This window comes from Plectropomus leopardus, chromosome 9 (assembly GCF_026936395.1).
Source record: "Plectropomus leopardus strain MGB_pleo_1.0 chromosome 9, ASM2693639v1, whole genome shotgun sequence".
Classification (NCBI taxonomy): Eukaryota; Metazoa; Chordata; class Actinopteri; order Perciformes; family Serranidae; genus Plectropomus; species Plectropomus leopardus.
The window spans coordinates 20951868-20975540 of NC_142184.1; the positions used below are offsets into that span (position 1 = coordinate 20951868).

The 23673-nt window shown below is 40.8% G+C and overlaps 2 protein-coding genes across 3 annotated transcripts in view; one reads left to right on the forward strand and one right to left on the reverse strand.

Moving 5' to 3' along the window:
• Positions 1–19723, reverse strand: part of fignl2 (fidgetin like 2) — a 57526-nt gene extending 37803 nt beyond the window's left edge. Inside the window, exons 1-4 of one of the 2 annotated variants that reach the window (XM_088082202.1) lie at positions 19470–19723; positions 18534–18591; positions 17821–17995; positions 17296–17372 (exon numbers count right to left, since the gene is read on the reverse strand). The gene's annotated coding sequence lies outside the window, so the exon portion shown is untranslated. Of the gene's footprint in view, positions 1–17295; positions 17373–17820; positions 17996–18533; positions 18592–19469 lie in introns of those variants that run through there. The other variant, XM_088082201.1, reaches the window with a different exon arrangement.
• Positions 19724–20899: 1176 nt separating this feature from the next.
• LOC148188735 (uncharacterized) lies at positions 20900–22307 on the forward strand. The gene is made up of 4 exons (XM_088081480.1): positions 20900–21152; positions 21260–21356; positions 21650–21802; positions 22065–22307. The coding sequence occupies exons 1-4, from the start codon at positions 21104–21106 to the stop codon at positions 22102–22104; spliced, it is 339 nt and encodes a 112-aa protein (XP_087937606.1). The 5' UTR covers positions 20900–21103; the 3' UTR covers positions 22105–22307.
• Positions 22308–23673: the final 1366 nt, after the last annotated feature.

Here is a 23673-nt window from a genome sequence, read left to right on the forward strand (position 1 = left end):
AAGGCTTTTTTTTGCAAGAAACTTGAATAAATAAAATTGTTTTGTAGGAGAAATGTGTTGGTTTTTAAAGCAATGTAAAATAGAAATTAGAGAGGGAATTATAACATTATACATAGTAAAAAAAAGCTGACAAATATATATATATATTTTTTTAATCCGTATGATTGAATTTGTGCTCATTCAATAAAATTTAAAGAAAGGGCTGAATGACTTTATAACTTTTTTTTATTCATAATAAATATTTTTGTTTCCCTGGCACAAAGAGGGGGACGTATAACACACACACACACACATGCACACGTACACACACACTTTAAAAAAACCCTAAAAAAACATGGGTATCGAACCAGAATTTCACAATCATTGCAACCCTACTGTTAGTAGTCTTTCATATTTGTCTCTCGGACCCCTGATAATCACATTTAATAAAAATGTTAAGTGAGGTTTTTGAAGACATGTAGTGAATCTTTTACACCCCCAAAACATGTCAGAATCACTTAAGAGTCTCACTTATCTCCTGTGTGTTTTACCAGTAAAACCCTATCGTTCGGCAGAGTAGATAGGAAGTACCACCCTCAGGGTGAATATTTTTCATCATTTTGTGTGATTTCTGTCATTTACGGTAAGGTGAGGCAGCCCTGAACCTTCCACTTCCCCACCAATCCTGTTACTGCCGGGATTTGTTCTGCTGGCCCCATAAAAGATTAGTCCTCGAGGAGAAAGAATGGACTTGATTAGCTAGACAGCAATTTAATGGGATTGTCAGAGGGCCTACAATAAATCAGCTTTTGTGATTAAATGGGATCTCCAGTAAAAGTTGTATGTCTCCAAATCAATAACTATTGAATGTTTGTCCCTTTGTTCCAGGCGAAGGTTAAAAAAAAAGGCAAGAGAAACAAAGCCAAAATTTCCGGTGGCTAATGACCCTGCATCCAGCAGCAAGAAGCAGCTTACATGTTCAGTGGGGAGGTGGAGAGAGGGCAAGGAGCCACTCAGCCTGGAGACGAAAGGGGAGAGCGAAAAAGAGATGGATAGAGAGATTTGTATTTAGACTAAAGAACAAAGCATCAGGGAATAGTTGGGGCATTAAGTAAAAGCAAATGGACTTAAGAAGATGCGGATGTAGAGCCATAATTGGACAGATACTGTAAAAGCTCTAGGCATCTCTGTAATGGCCAACCACAGACAGCGTCATCCTCCCTCTCTCTGCCTGTCTCTGTCCATGTGCTCACAGGGATATGAGTCAGGTCAAAGAGATACACTCCATGTGTATCTCTCTCATCTTTCCTGAAGACTTGGAGAAGGAGTTGGGCTTTGTCTATTAGCAGGAAATAAAATGATGCGGAGGCACTGAGTCTCCAGCCAGCCCATGACCCTGTGCAACGATGGAGAGCTGCCCCGGTCAATTAAGCAGCAGAGCTCTGATTCCTCCATACGTATTAACCACCAAACACCAGCGAGACACGGAAGGTAGTGCCCATAGATCATCACACTGGGTTAAATAGAAAATATCATTGACCAACGGGTGTTTTTTTCTGGTTAAATAGATATGGGATTTGGATTTTGCAAGAGGCATCACAAGGTTAAAAGATTTATTGACGTTCTGAGGCGTATTTTGCTTTTTTGCAAAAAAAGAGGGCATCCATCAAAGCATAACAAATGATCATATAACAAAACATATCCACACAGCACAACAATAATGACTGCTCTCCATGAAAGTGGCCACTTTTTTTCTGACTCTGGTAACCAGCTGTATGTCTGTGGCCCTGGTCTGTTTCTCGGGTGTTGTGCGCAGCGCTAAGCTCTGACTCACTCCTCCACTTCACACATCTCATCAGATCAGAGGGTTAGAAGAGCGTTCCAGGTCCTACCAGCCCGACATACATTCCTGCTGCTTTGATACTGGGGGGGCTCCCCCGTGTCTGTCCATCATCATCGACTCCCCTCTCCTCAACCTCCAAACCTCCTCTAATCCCCCCCACACACCACCGCCACTACTCTCTCTCCTTATCCTCCCCCAGCTCAGAGGAATTCTTCAGCTCTGGACAATGTTTCATTTCTTCACAGGCCACATATTTGATCATTTAATGTCCCCCACAAAGAACATGCACTGAGACAAATTAAGCATTTAAGTCATATCCTCCTTATTCAACTCAAAGCTTCAACACTGTTGTGCAAAAGCACTTTCTGTTTGTGGAAGAAGCATACCCTTTCCATCCATGCCTGTATCACCCAGCAGCCTCGGCTGAATGTACCTTTCAGAAGCTTCTGCTATAGGAACACAAGGACAGCAGACAAAGACAGAACAGCCCTGAGCATTGTCCAGCAGAGAGCGAAAAACATCAGCTTGAATTCAATTCCATCTCCCTGTTCACCTTCAATTCTCATTGAGCCGTAGCAGCTCTGCTCTTTGTCAGTGCCATTTCACTACCTTTGCTTTGACATCATCACAAGACACCATGCACGCAGTCTATGTGGCCCTCTTTACTTTGAAGGTCTGTTCATTTTCCAGGGTGAAGGCACAGCACGCAGAGAGCGGCCATGCACCCCAGGATCTTTCCATCTGACAGTATTTTGCTATGCTTGAAAAGGAATACAATTCTCTCTCACTGTAAGACTTTGCAGTGTGCTGAATGATGTGAAACTATGCATTTGTAAAGATTCATAGATAAAGTAATGATTTACTGATGCCTTTTTTCAGCTTTGCATGGTATGACAATCATAAAGCAAAACATCTGAACTATATTGCGCTTCACCTTTGCATACCAAGCCATTCAACTATTTTCTAAACTGGTGGCTTTCAATTTTTAAATCTTCATGAAATGAAAACTACATGTTTTCCAGTTTTAACCCTATGTCCATGTGTTACTTGATCACTGAACTCTTATCATACGCCAATTTGTGAAAAAATTAGCATGACAGTATCTACTGTATCTACCTACTTATTGATGATTTATCCTGCTAGGGTTGTTATCTTCTGGTCGAGTTGCTCTTGATTGCAGTGTTCAATGACATTCACTGTTAGAAGCGCTATGTTGGAAATTACATCATCAACACCAGAGTTAACTTCTGTAGCGTCGCCTGTGTCAAAGCTTAGTGGGGAGAGGGACTCGCGTAAGCAGCTCAGGTGTCAAAGTGGTGCAGTGCACAATTTATTTTCAGATAATATTACATTGGAGATCACATTTATTTTTCAGCCCAGGCATTCCACTTGCCTGAATGCAGAGTTCACTTGCCCTGGACAACTGTTAATGTCATGCTCTGAGGCAGGAAAAAAGCTCTCGGGGACACACAACGCTACCAGGTAGAGGACACTCAATGGACTGTGGCTGATTTAGTCAATCAAGAGACAAAGTGCAGATTTTTTTTCCTCCACCGACCAACTGATAAGTGTGAGAGAAAGAAAAATTTCAGCCGGAAAAAAAAAATTTATTTTGTTTAAAACAGCCCTAAATCCTGCTCTCAAGGGCATTTACAAAAGTTCATCAAATCAAACATGACTTTGTGCAACTAACTAATCATACTGGTCATATAAACCCACACTTCACCACATGTGGGTTGTAGTAGCTAACAGAGCAATATGGAGAGAGATGGCAAGAGATGTGTGTTTGGACATCAGTGGGCAAAACCTTTGTTTTCATTTCCAAAACAATCTAGGGGAGGTCTAATTCATTCATCTCCCCCTCCTCTTCCTCCTTCCTAATGGCGAGGGAGGTGGGTGAGGAGCTAATAGTCTGCTCAGCAGTGGACTCCACTATAGCTCTACACCGAGCTAAACTCTAAGCTCACACACTTTTTAGTGGGTAAATCAAATGCAAAGGATTTCATTTAAATACGTTTAGTAAATGTACACTGCTCAAATATTCTGTTTCACTGGGAAACACAGAAAAAAAGCTTAAGACGCTCTGACTTCCATTTCATGGGGACTTAAACCGATGTAACCGATGTCCCAGGTAAAACACCTGCTAGGCAAAGAGCCTACGTCTGGTCCTTGACTTCTTAGTCCTGTTATTTACCCAATGCACTTTTACTGTACAACTAGGGGTGAGCGATATATGGAAAATACTTGAGTTATCTCTGCTTGTTCCACATGCAATATATAAAATGCCTATATCGACAAATAGACACACACAAAGCAGGGCTTTTGCAAAACTCCAAACCATCACTTTTCCATCACATTTTGTGACCATGGAGCACTACCGCGATTTGCAAATACTATTTATACATGAACTGTAGAGCTGTTAGTTTGTTACAAGTTTACAGTAAATTAAATTTTTAGTCGAGCCACTGTAGCAAATGTAAAACATTTAAATTTAGCAAAAAACCTCTCTCAAAATGTAAAGTAGTTGGAGAGCTGTAGAGAATTAGGCTGAATGAAGTGGTGCATTTGAGCTTCATTCACATTTCATTGTAGGAATTAACCTAGCGAAGCATAGACAATTTCTGTTTCTGAGAGAGCACAGCTGGATCACTGTGGTTGGCCACTGACCTTCAGGTGTCTTTTGAGGGACAAGACCATGATGTTACTTTTACAGCCAAACCCCCCTTCCCCTCTCTACCTCTGCCTGTAATAGCATAGCTTATAGTCATTTTCAGCCATAGAACATTTTATGACAGCCATAGCTATGATTGTAGACCGGGCCAGTGGCAGCAGCAGAATGGTTGAGTACGAGGAACAAGATGCAGGCTGACCCTGAACCAGCCCCCACACCACAGGCTCAGCCGTGTAAGAGAAGAACGAGGGCTGGCGGACAGGCAAGATTATGGCAGAAGTGGTGCGAGTGTGGGTTAATCTCAGGTGTTGTGAGCAGGTTTTAATATAGATGGTCAGCGGGGAAGTGATGGGGGGATAATTGCTTCTGGGGTTGTCACAGATGGTGCAGGTTGATCTGTTAACTATGGCCAGGCCAGAGCTCTGCCGAGGACATTTTTACTGCTCCGATCTCCTTATCTCACCCTCACAATGTCAATCAGAACTAGTCCTCCAGAAGAATGACTTCATGTCAGCTTCATTACATTTTCTGGAGTATTTTCTTTGCTAAGCAGTGACACCATATGAACATGCATTATGAAATAGCTGATAATCAAATTTAATGACAAAAAAAACATCCAACATCCATCCTGTTCAAAAACAACTCTTTTAGCACAATAATCTGATTGACTTAGGGATGCACAATACTTTTTGCCGATATCCCCATTCAGCCAATAACCAATAGATATATCCCCTTTCATACTTTAGTGATCATCACGTTTCTTCTGTAGTGAAATTAACATCACATCATGCATATTCTTATTGTGACGGCTCACCAGTAGATGGAGACATAAAAATCAATACTTTTCATTACATGTAATATTCATTCATTGTGAAAAATAACATAAATACTTCAACTTAGGCTTGATTTTTTTGTACATGTTCACTTTGTCAATACAAAAATGTATAAACATCAGTTTGTGCTATTGGCAGAAATCATCGTGTTGGCCAATAACATATTTAATTTCAGAGCCAATATCTGCTGAAATTATGATGCATCCCAAGATTGATTATTACTTTAACTGATCATGACCCACAGTACTTTTCCTCATAAGTATCAAAGCTGAGACTTCCTCATAGAGACTAAGGTCCAAAATGCCAAAAGTTCAAAGTAATTAAGTCAAAATAGAGGATGCAATCATACAGAACTGTACACAACATAAATTGTGCACACTTGTCACATTAACAGAATTACTCCGATGAAGTCCCTTTCACACTGACTGTTTAAGGCGGGAATGTCTTGCTGTTAGTGAAGGTGCAATCACAGAACGAGGGGACACTGAGTTGCCTTGCCTTAATGCCGGCAGCAGAGGCAGTAACTGTGCTGATTCAACATGTGCTATGTTTGCAGCGCACTGACGGAGGATTTGAGAAACAGCTAGCAGCAGTTTGCAGCTACTTCAAGACAACAGCAAACAATGTCTGCAAATTGGTAAAACAATAGTAAGTTATGTCATTATTATTGCTTAGAAAGTGCTGCCTGACGCATATGTTATATATCACACTGGAGACAAACGCTGTTGTGATACATATCAGGCCCATTACACCTCTTTTACTTCTAGAGTGCCAGCATGCTGTCTAAAAACAGACGCTGAGGTGGTATGATGCCTTGCGCGGTTCTGTGTAAAAAAGCAAAGGCACCATAATAATGAGACTTCATTTTAGCTCCATTACTTGATGTCAGGCTATTGGTAAGAGCAAGAAGCAGGGAAATGCCTTCCCCAGCTAATGTCCCCACGTTTTTTTTTCCTTGTTGACACAAATTTATTTAAAATATTTTCTTAAATGTTATACTTTATGTTCTTTCAGTCTTTATAAAAGAGGCCACTGCTTGCTTTTATCCTAATGCTCGTTTTTATCCTGAAACCTGTTTCAGTGATTTATGTCACATTACATACAATAGGAGTGTATGTGTGTGTGTATGTGTGTAAAAAAGCTGTCAGTGACAGTTAAGTTTAGTTCACCAGGATAATTCAACCACTATAAATATTCCTTTGCAGGGTACATATCTTAAAAACATAATGTATAAGCAAGCCCTCTTGCATTCCACTACTGTAGTTTTGCAGTACTGCAAAACAACTTACAGACATAATCCTTTTCTTTTGGCAAATCATCCTAATCCCATACTCTAACATGCTGGTAAATATCAAAGTAAATCACGTCATTTAACTGCAGCTTATCTACCATCTAAATACATGTGTGCATGTAAACATTGTTACTGTGTAAACACACTTTTATTGTTATAGTTATGTTACAGTAATTTTTGTAGAGGGTATCACCACTTACACCAGATAAACCAACAGCTGAGAGCACACACACACAAACACACACACACAAACAAAGACAGAAAGCAAGAGTGACAGGGAACAGCAGCAGAATGATAAAGGTCTGCACTTGCCTCTCATCAGAGCTATTCCAAGCGGCCGCCCTGTCAGAACACGCCCAAGATCAGGTCTCTCAAGGCGGAAAGGGAGCTGTCATAACAGGACGCCTGGAGGGCCGTTCGATCAGACAGACAGCTCGGAGAGGTGTCAAACGTGCACACGCACGCACGCGCACACACATACACACACACACACACACACACACACACACACACACACACACACACACACACACACACACACACACACAGAGGATCTGTCTGTATGTGAGAGGTCCTGGTTATAGCCACAGAGTACAGCCCTGCTGACAGACAGCCATCAGTCAAGGGCCTTTATCTTTTTCTCTCTCTGCCTTTTTTCTCCTCTTTCTCTCCCTCTTTCGGGAGAGCACCAGGAGGGAGGGCGCACCACTGACAGGTTAACTTAAATATTTATGCTGACAGAGAAAAGACAAGAATGTTATCTCCAACAAGACATGCGCCCATATCAACACATGCTCAGACTCAGCCACTCACATGAAACCTTTGCTTCCTACAACCCCTCCACCTTCACTTAGAGCTCGTTAAAAGGTTATGTGCACCAGTGAAAAGATTGAGAACCAAGATAAGACGGCCCCAAATGCATGTAGCTGCTTTCATCAGGTGCTGAGAATATTAACATAATCCTCCTATGTAATAAAATGACTGCAAAAATGTCAAGGCAAGAATCAGCCCTGATAAAAAATATAAAAAACACCTCACAGCAACTCTGTCCAACCACATGAAATGACCTGCACCACCTTCACCTTTCTCAGGCACACTCTGCCCTGTTGTTCACTCTGAGTTCATTTGGCTCCCCACTCACACAACACAGATGGGCTGGTGTTACAGTGCACTGGGCCCCGGGGACGTGTGTGTGAGAACGAGGCAGCACTGTACACAGATGCCACATCTCATGTGATGCACATCCCATTAAAAAAGGAGGGTGGACAGCTTCTCCAATCAACGGATCACCTTTTCAAACAGCCTTTTGTTCCCCGACCCCCGGCAGCTGGCAGCAATTAGCTGCCAGGACAGGACACAGCAGTCCAGCATGCCAGTCAGTCCATTATGGTGCCGTTTGAAGCATGAGAGCGGACTCACAAGCGCCGGGGGCTGTAAATTAGATCTGTGATAGATGCTGTGGAATCTCTACCCCCTAAATACACCTAGCTTGGAAACTTTTCAAGGCTGCTCTTCCGCAAAGCAGGGCAGCAAACATGTTTAGTCAACCCAAATTATGCTACAGGGGATTTTGAGCAGAGATATTAGTCTTGCTGGTTTCTGCTTTGTCAAGCTGGCACTCGAGAGGTGATGAGTTCAGTTTACCCAGTGGACTGCCAAGTTTCCCCTTGAAAAGTCTTGTTGCTGACAGCAATAATAAATTGCAATCTGACCAATCAATTGCAGACCAGCTTGAACCCCTTAAGTCCTTAAGAATGAGAGGCTGGGGAAAAAATCAATTTGCAATTTACATCAGGCTGATGAGTGTTGAAAACACTGAGAAAGAGACAGCTCCAAGGATCCAAGTATAATTACATTCTAGCCAGTGCAGAGCTGCAGTCCTAACATCATCATGGGTTTGATAATCAATGTTACTGAGTAGAAACTCACAGTCCCTAAACTCCTGTCACTCATGCGCAGACTGCTCACCACACTGCCAGGTATCACACAGGGGAAGTGATTTGTTTCACATCAACGGGCAGTAAGAGTGTGATAACAAACTCTTAGTGTTCTGGCTTCCTGGAAACGTGGCTACCTGGCTGAAAAACAATGATGCTGGTGGGAAGAGGACACCGTTGAGGTTAAGGAGCATACTGAGCTGGGATTTTGTCTCAAGTGCCAGAGGCTACTGCTACGTTGCACTGAGGCCAATGGACTCACATGTGGCAAAATATGATTGGTTGAAGTGTCTACCAAACCATGTGGCTTTTATCTTATTTCCATATACCAGGGGTGTCCAAACTTTTTTTGAGTGGAGGCCAGATTAGATGATGTGAAAATACCTCAGGGCCAGCTACTTCTCACATCATATGGGTTATTATTTTTTAAAAAACTCACATACAAATGACACAAGTGTGTTTAATCTTTAAATAAACAAGTATTAAACTTTTCACTGATTTTTCTAGACTTAACACTTCTTTGCTGTGGCCATATCTGCTACCTAGCAGGAGATATCTCGTGTTAGGCAATTTTTCGTTTGCTTGTTTACGGTCTGTCTATGAAAACACAATAGCTCTGCCTGCGTAGTTCTTTCTTGGTGCATGTATAAAACTGTACGACTGTCCTGCTATCATGATGTGAAAGAAAAAAATGCCAAGTGATCTTGTTAGATTAATTATAAATTATATTGGATAGACAAGCCGCGGGATGTTTAAAATCAGTCTGAGCCAAACTTTGGACACAGATGCCATATACAGAACAGGATGAGGAGTGCAGAAATCATTTCCATCCTGCGTCTCTCATTTCTCCAACAAATGCACGCCACACATAAAGAGAGTCCCAACACATTCATGCAAAGAGCGCAGCGCACAACTAGAGACAGAGCCAAAAGTCATAATGAAAAACAGAAGCAGAGGGAGGTGAATGAATAGTCGCGGTTTCAACCATGTTTTGTTTTCTAGTGGAGACAGAAAGAAGAGGCAGAAAAAGGAGCAGACTCGAAGGGTTAAACGGCAAAAAGCGGGGAGGGGACAAAAGGCCCATTGTAAGGGCCAGAAGTGTCCCCGGAAAGGAGGGGAGAGAAAAGAAAGCCACCACTGGCTGGTCCCCCGGACCCATTGTAAGCAAAGGGGAGTGCAGCCACGCATGACAGATGTCCCTGGCCATTGTTTCCCAGCAGCCTCCTCTCTGCCTCCTGCTCCGGCTCTGGAATTCCATGAGATGGCCTCCGCCTGTGAGAGTCGTTCAAAATGCCTCGTCTCGCACATCACGTTCCCCGCCACCGTCCTGACCGTGCACAGAGGGTGTGTACAGAGACTCTCAAGGTGGGGATTTGGTTCTCAGGATGGGCTCTCAGTGTGGTGCCAAAACTTATCCTTACAAGACACTGGTGCTCCCACCGGCCTGTCATTCATGATACCGCACTTACCATAGTGTGTGTATGTCTGTGTGTGTGTGTGTGTGTGTGTGTAAAATGATTACTAAAGAGCAGCTGTATGTGTGCACAAAAAAGAAACTCACTTGTACAACATAAGTCACTTAGACCAGTACATGAAATCTGACATTCACCAACTTAGAAATCAATAAAAATAAGATCAATTGCCTTTGTTGCTGTGAGAAAAATAGCACACATTATTTTGGCCTCGGGGCTGTGAAGCAAAGGCAATTACTAAAGTGTTAAGTGAAGCGCAGGTGAAAGCTTTTCGCAACATAAAGAGTTGAGGTAAGCTGTTTTTACAAAGCAGTGACGTTTTGCATTCCCCATTCAACGGCCCACCATGTGGCAGACCTACAGAGGCGGCCTGTCGGGCTGTCAGTCACAGCAACACTGTGCCAGTGGGAAGTGAGTACAACAATGGCCGTGTCTGGTTAATGGGTGAGAGAAATAGCAGACAATCCTTCATTCCTATGCCTTACCACCACACTGTCTGCTCTCTGTCCTATTCTTCTCTTAGTGGTAACCACATTCTACCAACACTCGCTCACTCAGACTCCAATCAGTTACCCCACCCCCACCCGCCTGTTAACATTCATTTCAAAAACACACACCACACACACACTCGCATTCCAATGCATAAGCATGAGAGAGCGTCAAAGAGAGAGAAAGAGATCTTTTAACAGAGTGGAAAATCTGTTTGGAAGCAATGAATGTTTACCAGGTGGATCAATGGTCGGCTGTTAAATCATTTGGTGAATTATAACAGTGCTGAGCAGTTGCTACTGCTGCAACACCCGAAAAATCAGCCCTGCTGCACTGACCCCCAGCTAAACACCGCATCAGCACAAAATCATCAACTTTGCCTCTAGTGGGAGACAGTGCCAGGTCATTATTATAATTTTTTTTTTCAAGATTATTTTTTGGGGCTTTTATGCCTTTAATGTATAGGAAAGACTTAGCATGAAAGACGGGGGGGCGACATGCAGCAAAGGGCCAAGGCCGGAATCGAGCCTGCCGCCGCTGCAGATAGGAACACAACCTCCGTACATGGGGCGCCTGCTCTGGCCACTGAGCCACCGGACACCCCAGTGCCAGGTCATTATGAACAATACACTTGCAGCTCCACATGTAAGTAGACTGATATACATTTCTGCAGGACTTTGTATTTACAGACCTCTAGGTGGTAACATTTCATGTGTAAAAAACATGGTTGTTATGGCTCCAGAGGGGAGCCATAACAACCAAAAGTCACAACCAAAAATCCAAAAGTCGGCCTGGCTTGAAGACCACAACTTTGAGGCTCTGGTGGTGTGGAATTAGAAAGAAGTGAGGTTACCAGACCTCTGTAATCCTCATCTCTGCATGAGGCTGGAGCTACATTAGCCACTACTGGCATAACACACCCAAATCTTTTGACAGTCAAGTTGTATTATGGGTAATGAAGGTGCTGGGTTTTGAAGAAGAATATGTGAAATATAAAAGACAACATTCCTGATTCTGCTCTGTCAATATTTAGCTTTTTTGTTTTACTGCTTATATTGTGAGTTTGACAATATTACAAGAGTGCAATGTTAAATCTGTAGCGTGCTCTATTGAAGCAACATATAGTATATTTACTATTTGACTTTATAGGTGAACAATCGGGTGCAAAACATCAAGTCTCTCCCTATACAATGACAATTACTGTCATTATCAATTAATCTGCCTATTATTTTCTCTATCCATCAGTTAATTGTTTTTTCAACAAAATATCAGAAAATAGTGAAACATGCCCTGCATAATTTCCCAGAGCCTAAGGTGACGCCTTTATCCAAAAATCCCAAACTATTCAGTTTATTACTATGTACGACAACAAAAAGCATCAAATTCTCACATTTAAGAAGCACAAAACCAGCAAATGTTTGGCTTTTTTCTTCAAAAAAATACTAAAATGTTTTTCAAAAGTTTACCATTAATTTTCTATCGATCAACTGATTCATTAAACGACTAAACAATGTGGCTGTACTAAGCATAACATGGCATTTAGTCATAGCTGACAAGACTTTCTTCAGTTATTTTTCTTGTACAAATGCATTTGTGTTTGCATGTTTGTAAGTGACAGTGGATCATCTACCAACTTTTCACCTCTGCCCTCACTGCCGAAAACAGTTCAGTTTGTGTCAGTCCTGTTGTTTCCATAGTCTTAACTTTTTATCCCTAAGGCTATTTTTATTTCTTTTTCAAGCTCAACTAATTACCATTTGCTCATTTATGTTCTTCACTGTCACACTTGGCTCCAAATAAGTGCATAACTGAAACACTGTGTGCACAATGCAGGGCCATAATTTTCTGACATGCCTGTCAGGTTAGTGTCAACGGAGGAGCAACATTAGTGTCATACATGTTTCTCAACCCACTCATGTTAAAAGCCCCGTCTGGTGTCACAGCTGAAAGCTCGGAGCCAAAACACAAGGACAAGACCCGCCCACAAAGAGTATTTATTCTTCCTAACTAGCCTCCATAACCTGGTGGGTCTGACCTTCAAGCCAGTGGTGAAGTAAAGCATGACATATGGCCTTGTCTGCCCGTCCACAGGACGACCCTGGATTGGGCCAGCAGACCCCTGGGTAAAGTCAAATGAATTCATGTAAACATTTAGCCCCCCGCACACTGTGCCGTGATCCTCTGCATGGGCTTAGGTGACCCCAGTCAACATCAATCAGACAGAACACAATGGGAAGAGGCGCACGGGGAAAAACCGGGGTCAATCGCACTTTTAATAAGCAAACATGGGATGGCATTGTGGGAGCAGATCGGTCCTGTCCTCCTGATTGTGGGTAAGCTGGGCACTCCTGCCCCCTAAACCACAAGCGGCAATTATGAGGAACCCTCAATGCATGAGCTTTAGAGATGAGTGGATAATCTACTTGGGCGGATTTAAGTCTAATCTGTCAATTCTGCTGTCCAAATCAAATCACAATAGGATACATATAGGGCTTATGCACCGATATGATGATTTCCAAGCGTGGACAGAAGGAGGGCGACTCACAGAATGGTCAGGAGAGAATTTGCAACGATTAGGGAGAAATATGATATGAAAACAAGATGAAATGCTTATTTATTTATTTTTTTTTTTTTAGTTTTCGATGACCCAAATGGTCACCCCCTCCTACCAGAGTCCAGCACAAATTGTACTATGACAATCCATAACCTCTTTCTTACAGCTTAGCTCTGCTCTATCTCCCTGGAACATGCGTCAAGTAAACAGACAGAGAGAGAGAATGACTGTTTTGACAGCTGCAGACAGCATTACCCTATTTCTCTGCCTTCTGAGATAAGAACTATCAGCAGAGTCGGAAACGCAGGAGCTGGTCACGCCTTCGCTGCTGTAACACACTGCAGTTATGCTGTCATGCTGAGGTTTCCATCTATCACTGCGGCAGAGCTACAACCTCACAGAGCTAATGACAGTTAGCAAACACTTACTCCTCCTGTGATCTCGTCCTGCTGTCAGCAGGAGCAATGACTGCGAGAGTGACGCGTCTGCATGGGCATAAACACGTGTAATCATATGCACACGTTCCCACACGTGTGAAAAATATACACAAACGACACGCTGCATGGTGTGTACCCTCTGATGCGGGTGGCTGTCAGTTAAAATCTCTCGCTCTGACAGCTCTGGCCCTTCATTTCATTACCGCTCCTCCTCTCTGCCAGACACTTATAATCCCATTACCTTCTACAGATCAGCTCCGGCCCGAGCCAGAGTCTCCCTACACAGAGACAAACACATTGATCCAACATCTGAACCAGCGAGATGAACCAGATTCACAGCCACACAATCAATAGGAAAGGAAGTGTGCAAGTCTTCAAAGCAAATTCAGACGATCAGTCAGTTTTATATTACGAGAGGATTTTACTTCTGACTGACTGCCTCAAAAACCCAAAAAAGATTACTGCCATGTACATGGAGTGTTGGGAATGAATGAAACTGAGTGAACTATTTCTAACTAAATCTCTTCCCGCACTTGTCAAGACAGACAGATGTTTTCAAATCCTCAAATTATAAAGACTGAACCAATAAATTACTCCTCTTCTTTAAAAGTCAGTGTGAACTTCATGAAGATGATGCATGAAAATGACATGAAGCTATGAAAGAGTGCGAGGCAATCACTTGGCGGCTGAGGTTTGAGACCACAGTTGTCCACAAGCATCCTTGAAAACTGCTGTAAATAGACTTCCTCAGCTGCTCCACAACCATATAAACCCAAGTTGACTGCTACACCACCCCCTCCACCTATTCCCCCTGCAGAGAAAAGGTGCAGAAGTATTTCACTGCTAGAGAGATAGTATTTCCATAAAACTTGACTGTCTATGCAAAAAGACACAAATACTTTTAAAATTGGCGCTAAATGACCAGAGAAAACACAGCGAAAGGCCTGTGGTATTTGCTTTTGCTCTAGAGCTAGAAAACCTTCAATTACCAGAATGCACTTCACCAAATCGGACCAATAAATGCTCCTGCTGGTCAATGACATAATGCAAGCTCGACCATTTTTACACCGAAAATAACATAGCAGCTGGCTGGTAACAAACTCTCTTAAACTGTAGTTTAATGGTAAGATAAAATATGTTTCTGAAAGCATTTTTGGTGAGAAACAGGCAATAAAATAATAGAATCTTAGTTTGTATTTGATCAGCACTGCCTACTTTTACAGTTTAGTCTGCATTTGAGAGAGAGAGACAAACAGAGAGAAGCAGCTGTCTCTATTGATCCGCTTACAACTCTTTGTGTCCATGGTGGCGGGCATATTAAAATGCAGAAGTATAATGTGTAGTTCAAGCAACAGCCCTGAAGCCAATAAAAATCTGATGTACTTGAGCTGTACTTTGAGCAAAAAGATGTGGGTGATGATAAGATGGAGTTCAGTTCACAGTTCATTTACATATACTAATCATTTTGTTTTAATACATAGCTGAATGAAAATCAGCAACATATTCCTTTAAATTATGAGGAAGACAGAAATCACACTCCTCCTGTTCTGGTCTAAGATGGCAGAGGACCACCAGGCCTGCCTTTTCTTTCCATTTGCAGGAAAAAGGAAGAAGGCAAGAGACTGAGGAAAGGAAAATGAGAGGCAAAAACATTGCATGGAAGCAAATAATGCGCTGAGAGAAAAACTATTGTGAGCTGCCGTGTTCTTGCAGGCTTCGTTTCATTTCTCCCTCCTCCCCACCCCCCACTACCAGCTCTGTCTCTTCTGTCAGATGTGGCCGAGCGTCCATGCCCCGAGTGCGCTCGCTGGAGCACAGGGCCCTGCAAGAATGGAGTCCATTCAGCAGCCTGCCTCCAGATGCTCGCCAAAACAGTCCTCCAGGCTACAGCAGGGAGCAGAGGAGGGGAGAGCAGGAAAGGGAGATAGGAATCTGATAGCCTATCATTAACAGCCCAAATAAATGGAAGGAAAAAATCTCAGGCTAAACCGCTGCCCTCGGTCGTGATGTTTATAGGTGATAGCCTTATTGTTTTGCCTCCTGTGGTGTTTCCAAGACCTGCTATGCCTCACCAGAGAAAGGCGTTGGTTGTTGCAGGTTAAGTGTCTAATGTGTAGCGTCCACTGTGATTCACACACAACACCTTGTGCGGCAAGATCCATAAAAGGGCTCTGTGTGGGAGCTTCTCTTCAATGTAAACTGGCCTTACATGTTATGTAACATCCACCATGATACTAGATACATTCTTCAGGTCTTTTTCATTCACATATAGCTTAGAAGAATGAGAAAAGGCAAGATTACTATCAGAATTTTTCCAGGAAATGAACTCAATGTACCAGATCAAGCACAAAGTGAAACTAGACTCCTGGGGACACTCTGATGTTTAACAGGCTTTAACATGATGCGATGTAAAGAAGTGCCCCCGTGTGAAAGAAAAGGCACGGATCAATGCAATATTAATGTATCAATCAGCACCAAGTTATCAAGCAGCCGCAGAGAAAACAGCAGTGCAGCCCCTGTAAGCATGACCCTCAGCTACATGATCCCTGCAATGAATTCCCTATCTTCTGTTAGTGATAAAATATATTGAATATAGACTCAAACATTTATACCCCTCTGCCCCAGGGGTAATGTTGGAGGAGAATAGCGCGCAAGAGGTGGATCCAGAACATTCTGCATTAATACTATATGACTGCAACATGCCAACATGCTATCAGAGCTTCTTTAACAGAGCAAACTGTTCAAATATTTGATTTGTGTCAGGCATCAAAAAAGGGCTGCAACTAACAATTTTCCTAACTAATCGATTACTTGTTTGAAACATGAAATTTCCATAAATGGCAAAAAATGTAAATCTGTGTTTCCCATAGCTCAAAATGACTTTCTAAAATGTCTTTTTTTTTGGTCCAAAACCCAAATATATTCAGTTTATTGTCATAGAGGAGTGAAGAAACCAGAAAACATTGACATTTAAGACGCTGTAATCAAAGAATTTTGTCTCAAAAAAAAAAAAAAAAAGTTACTCAAACCAATTAATTATCAAATTAGTTGGAAAATTATTTAATAAATAAAACTAAATGATTACTCATTGCAGCTCCACATCAAAATGTCCAAATAACAATCAACACACTAAGTAGGTCTTCAAACCTTTTAGACTACAGGGACTCATGCTTCAGATTTAGGACCTACATTGGGTTGCTTGAAAAGTGGACACGATTGTCGGAAATAATTTGTCTTCTTTCTTTTGACAAAGTAAATTAATTGTTGAAATTTATCAACACTTTTGTATAATCCATCTGCAGCTCTCTCCATGTCCTTGAAAACAGAATATAACTGATAAATTTGACAAAAACGTGACAAGTTGTTGAAATTGCTGCAGTTGCAAGAATTTGAGACCTTGGTCTATAAAAGGTTTAGCAACTCCACAGTGGAGGTTACACTGAGAGGCTCCTCAAAATGTGCAGCTGACCTCACTGCAGTGCTGTGGACAAGCCTGACACCTAGTGGCCAAAGCCTAGAAGTACGTTGCACACAGAAACAGGCAAGCATTAAACCCAAAATTAAAATATCTATAAAGTCTACCCCATTAACGAAGTAAAGAAGTGACCGTCTTCAGTTAGAGAATAATTTGTGGCTGGCAGTCTATTTCCACCACCTGCTGGTGTTGTTTAGTTGTTGGAGTTGTTCACCAGACAGAATTGACTATGACAGGATCTGAACAAATGCAAACTCTTAAAACAAGACCAAGTTGAAGGTTTCAGCTGTTGGGGACAATGAAAAAAATCATACCTTGAGATGGAGAAGGTCAGTTTTCAAGGTGAGCAGTCAGGTGTAGCAACCGCCCTCACAGGCTGACCTCTGTCCAGCTGTGAACATGGAAGAGAATATAATCTTATACTGTTTTTGAAGTGAGTTGTCTGTTTTTAACAGGAAAGTCATACAAGTCAGAGAGGTCATTTTCAACCATCAAAAATAGAACAACTTTACTGAAGAGTGACAAATGTTTGAGGGAAAAAATAACAAAATAAGTTACCCACTCAAGAAACACAGATCACTGGCAGAGTAAATTAGGTCATTTTAACTCTCTGCGACTTCTCATCGGACTATACAATGTAATTTTAACAAAATACAAACAAACCATGACACAATAATACTAAAATGGTCAAGCTCTGTTAAAATCTGAAAAAAAAACTATTAAAACTGAAATATGGCACCTGATTTGTCTTCTGTTTTGAATGTAAACTTGTGAAGAGTAAGATGTAAAGCACCGAAACATAAACAAATTGAGCTAGGCTGTGATTAGCGTCTTCTTACCTTGGTACATGGTTCAGCTGTGTTGAGTAAACTTCTTGGAGGCCAAAGAGGGAATGTCATCCCATTTCTGCACTGTGCTGAACATCCTGACCTGTCCATTAATGCGCTGTCCTGAAACATTCACAGCACTCCTCCACTGGGGCACAGGATCAGGTCTGAGGGGGGGGTTCTTAACCTAAAACATTTTGTAACCATCAATATATCATTCAAATAATATCCTCTGAAATGTTCCTAAAAGTTATACAACAGCAACAGAGTAAATATCTTCTGGTGTACAGATTGGCAAAAATTGGCTGCTTATTTGAATGCGTTTAAGCTTACTTACTTTGCCTGGAAAATAAGGAAATTTAGATTATTTAATTAGTATTCATTCCGATTCCTCAGTACAATACAATATGTGTTTTTTTAATGCTGTAGTTGACAATGAATGTCTGAAGATTTGATTGTAAAAGACACTAAAGGTGCTTCACTACTTATTGGAGTTTCACTATTGTTTGGAAACGTGCATGCAGCACTATAAACCTGGCTTTTTTGAATTTGTGGCATCTTCTGGCCCATGTGGGCTGGGCATAGCTATATGCAAGACACAACAATAAAAATGTAATTCATTCATTCACCACAATGCAAGCACGGTCAAATGTCTTAAATGATCAAATATTCCTTCACAATAACACACACCAGTCTATTTTTAAATTACACAACAAATTAAATACCTGCATCCCCATCCAGTCGAGTTGAGTCCACTTTACTTGGGTAACATCAGTTGATCACCTGCCAGGACCAAAATCGACCCGCAAATAACGAGTATTTTCAAAAGCGATTTGCACTCGTTTTTCACGATTTTACGGCTTGCTTAGAAAAATAGTGAACATGTCTATCAGCTCCTCGGAAATGACTCAAGACGTTTTGTTCCTACAGAGTTCTTACAAAGACAAAATCAACAAATCTTCTCATTTGGCTAAACTTGATCCAAAGGACAGATGACATTTAAGCGCAAATGCAAAACATTCATCAGTTACTGACTAATCAATAAACAGGCTGAAGTTAATCTTTTTTAGATCGAAACTAAAGCTTTATCCGTATTACATTACTTTGTTATTATTCTGCTGGTTTGTTCATCCTTTTCATGGCTGATAAGTGAAATGCTTTAAATTAGCCACAACACGTCAAACACCTTTAGCGTTAGCTTAATCAATTCATCGAGGCTAGCAGATTTTTTCACCGGCATTAGCTACAACACTCACAAACGTACATGTTTTTCGACCTGGCTAGTTAAAATGTGGGAGCGACATGGTTACTCGCTGTAATATTCTCACTTTCAATATCTTAACGTTAAATGTTAACGCCGACAAAGGCGATATTGGACATGTAATGGTCGCTTTACAAACTTTGTTTACATTAACACTAGCTAACGTTACTCCAGCATCACGTTAGCTAGCAAGTTCACCGAAGTTAACAGTGCTAGCTGACTAGCTGTAGCATTATTTCCCTCCTACTAACATTGCCCTGTCTTAAGTTAAAGACATAATCTTAGGTGTACCTACCTCAGAACAACTCGTAATGTTTCCTACAACAGCTAAAGTAAACAGAAATCATAAATAGCTTATACAGTTACTCTTCAAAGTGTGTACAGTGTGTAAATTAGCTACCTGTGCGCGGTGGTTGCGGGCTTGTCAGTGTCCTTCCTGGTTGTTTTTTGCGCACATAAAAACTGATTCGTGCGCAGCAAATTGTGATCATTTACAAGCTACACGTGCTTACAATATGCCGTTGTACATGTAAAAAGTTGCATGTATGCAAGTAAACATGCCATTGGAGAGGATTTCTGAATGATGCGATAATGTCGCCTGTAACTGAAGACGGTGCCTTGGTTTGTGTTTGTCCGTGTAAAAAAACAGTGTTTAAGGTTTAGGGGAACTTAGTGGCATCTAGAGGTGAGGATCACAGACTGCACACAACTAAAACTCCAGTTAGAATTTCTTGAATGTTCATTGTTGTTCAATATCAGTCCAGAAGAATTTTACATATATGCGTTCATAAAATAAATGTATAATTGTTTCTGTCCCAGTATTTCAAAATATGCAGAATTCAGAGAGAGATCATTTCTGTATTTTTTATGTATTTATTTATTTATTTTATGATTTGTTGGAGAACCTGCTTCTTATGTAGATATAAATGTCTCATTCTGAGGTTATTTTCAGGTGATTAGACACCAAGGTAAACATAATTATTATATTTTTTAATTTTTACCTATATCCCTCAATCCTACACACTGGAATGTTAAATTGTGTGTTGATTGATATTCCCCTATTTGGTCTAATATTTGAAACTCACTTCAGTCAACTCTGAATTATCTCTTACATGTGTCAAATTACTTTACAGATGCAGAAAAAAAACCTGTTTGTGTCATTATGAGCAAACTAAAACCTGACTGTTGATTGGATAAATGTGCAGGTGAGATTATGCCAGTAGAGGAGAAGAAATTCAAAAATTCAGGAAAACTACATTAAAGGGGATTAAAGGGGACTGATGGCCAAGAAGCATAGGGGTTTCTGCCATTTGTGGTGGATGCAGTCACCTTTATGGCAGGTGAGGCTGATCTAAGTTTCCCACTTGAGTACCTTTGAATTTGCTTCATATTTTGTCCTATGCAACAAAACATCAGATAATGAAATCTATGGGAAAAAAATAGAAAGCAATATGTTGCAGTTCATCAATACAGCTAATTAATAACTAGAATGACAGAAGCATTAAAACTACTTACAATATATGTCCATCATTATCAGCTTTTATGCTTTTATTAAAGGATCTCACCAAAGTTGCAACTCACAGAACTGAATATCTACATTTCCATCCACATTTTAGCATGGAGTCCTGGAAGACACTGCAGCTAAATACACTCAATGACCGAGATTTCAAATATTAAAGGAGGGAATATTGCACTTTAAGAGTCATTTTCTTGACATCAGATACCAGAACAACATTTCTTCACACCTGCTACTGTCTGAATAACAGGCTCTGACCTCTGAACTCTGTGGCGAACACATGTCACACGTCATCCTAGCTCATACAAGCTATGATCCCGACCACCCTAATGAGGAAGAGTGTCACCATCTGTGGACTCTACCACCAAGGTGACCTAAAGTGTGTGCCACACTGGAACACCTGCTGTCTTTATAAAGTGACACAAATATCATTTCTTACACTCCTGGTTTATCTTCAAGCTGTATGTTGTTTTAAGGCGTAGAGGGACTCGTCTTTGGCTTCATCAGTATAACACTGAATGTGCTCAAGACAAACAAGTACAGCATTCTTGTGGACACGTGTCAAAGGTAAGTTTTTTCATTCAGACTTAGCCCATTTTAAGGTATACAATGTGCTTTAATCTAATTTGGTAAGACAAACAGCGTGTTTGTGCTCTTGGTGATACGTTGACCAGGTGACCTGAGGATGAGCCTGCATGTGTGGTGTATGTTGGTTCTGTTTCTCTGTCCAAGAAATACAGAGATGCTTGTGGATAAAAACAGACCCGCAAGGTGTGTATTCAGTCTCTAACTGCACAATTTTGTATGATTAGATATATTTTGTATGATTGAGGAAAATAGAAATATTCTGTGAAATAAATATCTGACAAAAAGTTACATCTTCAGTAAATTTGCAAATTAAGTTTGATCATTTTACAGTAAAAAAAATAAAATACAAAAAATATACTGTTATAGATAAATATTTCAAGTCCGTTATGAAATATGTATGATATGCAACAGAATGTTTAGCACTAAAACTGACTGTAAATCCAAGAACTTCCTCTCACCAACACCACTTTTCTTAGAAGGCATTCATATCAGATGGAAAAAGGACAAAGTACCATCCAAAACTTTAAAAGGCATTCAGATGGGACTTTCAGCAGCGACCTCAGCCGCTATCTCGATAAGATGAAGGCTAAAGATTTCGTGGAATGGCTGGCCAGCACCAAACGAGAGAGGTGAGCCGAAGAGCAACATTTATACCCTTTTATACCCATTTATACTGTCAAAACGTTTGAGAAGTCATATAAGTCAAATATTTACACTTTTACCATTAAAGTAGAGTGACTGAACATATCTGTGTTATTTTTGATCCACTGGAAACATCTTGTTTAAATATTCTAGATTTAATGTATCTGTTTTCTTGTTTGTTTGTTTGTTTGTTTGTTTTGTTTTGTTTTGTTGTTTTTTTTTATCCAATTCTTCATATTTGACTTGCAGATGCCATGACGACCTGCTCCACCTTGCAGCAGAAGTTTAAAACAGTCCAAGCTGCATGCACTGAATGCTTAATACTGCTTTACATCATCCAGCAGCAAAACGGAAAATGAATCTTCTGCAGCAACATAGAAATTATTTGTCAGTTTGTGTATTCTATTTTTTTTAAATTTAAAGTTACATTTTGCACAAAGTGAAGAGAAGAATATAAAGATGTTCAGTTTCATGTTTAGATAATGACACCTCACAGAGAATGTCAGTTTGATTTGTTTAATTTTTTTGCCTCTTATTTTGATTTTTGCATTAGTATAAATAAATAAGTTGCAAGATGAAAAAAAAATAACTTGAGATAATCAAGTCAGGGTCTTTCTCTGAATACATTGTGATTTAACCTGAACGGCTTTTGATATTGTCATGCATACAAATGTATTTTCAAATCATTTGAGATTTTAGAATAAAAGCAGCAATATTTTTGTACTGACACTGGAGATTGTGGCTATTCAAAGGAAATTAATGGTGATCAGGTTTTGGGGTTTTTTTTGTTTTTGTTTTGTTTTGTTTTTAAAGGACTTATTTCATACATTTACAAAGATGACCAGAGGTGGGTGCTATTGTTCAGAAAATCAAAAAAATCACACAGCCAAACATCTCAGGCTCAGCACACATTGATTTGGGAAATCTGAAAAAAAAAAAAAAAAAAAACGCAGTGTGTGGGTGAAAAGGCATCTGTTTTGTTTCCTTTTGCAGTGCAGACTGCATATAGCAGGCACTTTGTTCACACAAATTTACATTGTTGCACAATGAGGTTATGCAATAAGGCAGGCAGAAAATACAGTAATGGAGTTAACATTTAGGAAAGGAGGGGTTGGTGGATTTTAGGTAGGTAGTGAGAAACTGTAGGCTAAAACTGCTGCTGCTGGTGTAGGTTTCTCTCTCTCTGTATGTGTGTGTGTGTGTGTGTATGTGTGCGTGTGTGTGTGTGTGTGTGTGTGTGTGTGTGTGTGTTGGGAATGGATTGGTGGGGCGGTCAGTTATGTGTCTGCCTCATTTCTCATTGAGAAATGTGAGTTGGATGAGGGTGCAGCTTTGGTGGGGGCTCTTGGCTTCTGGCCATAGCCATGATGGAGAGCTCCCTCTTTGGGCTCCATCCTCCCTCCTAAGTCTGATTCTCCAGGGAGAAAGGGAGACTTGGGGGAGGGAAGGAAAAAAAAGGGAGGGAACACCAGCAGAGCACAGAACACAACCCTCTGATCTCAGTCAAGGGTTGAAAGGGGATCAGATAGTAGGAAAACCCCCTTTTACTGCTGGCTATTCGCACTTACTGCTTGTCTGACATTTAGCAGCAGGAATGCAGCAAAATGGCACAGAGGAAGGGAAGGGAAATGTAATCCAAGCATGGTATTGCAATGGATAAAGAATCCTTGAACATGATGTTTAGCTCCTATTACTGATTAAACCTTTGAAACCTGAGAAAATAGGTTTGATATTTGTCAAAAACATGGTGAGAAGGCAATAAGCAACTGAACAAAAATGAGCAAGATTTTTTTAAAATTGCAATAAACAAAAAACAAGCAAAAAAAGAAAAGTAAAAAACAAGCAATGAAATGACCAG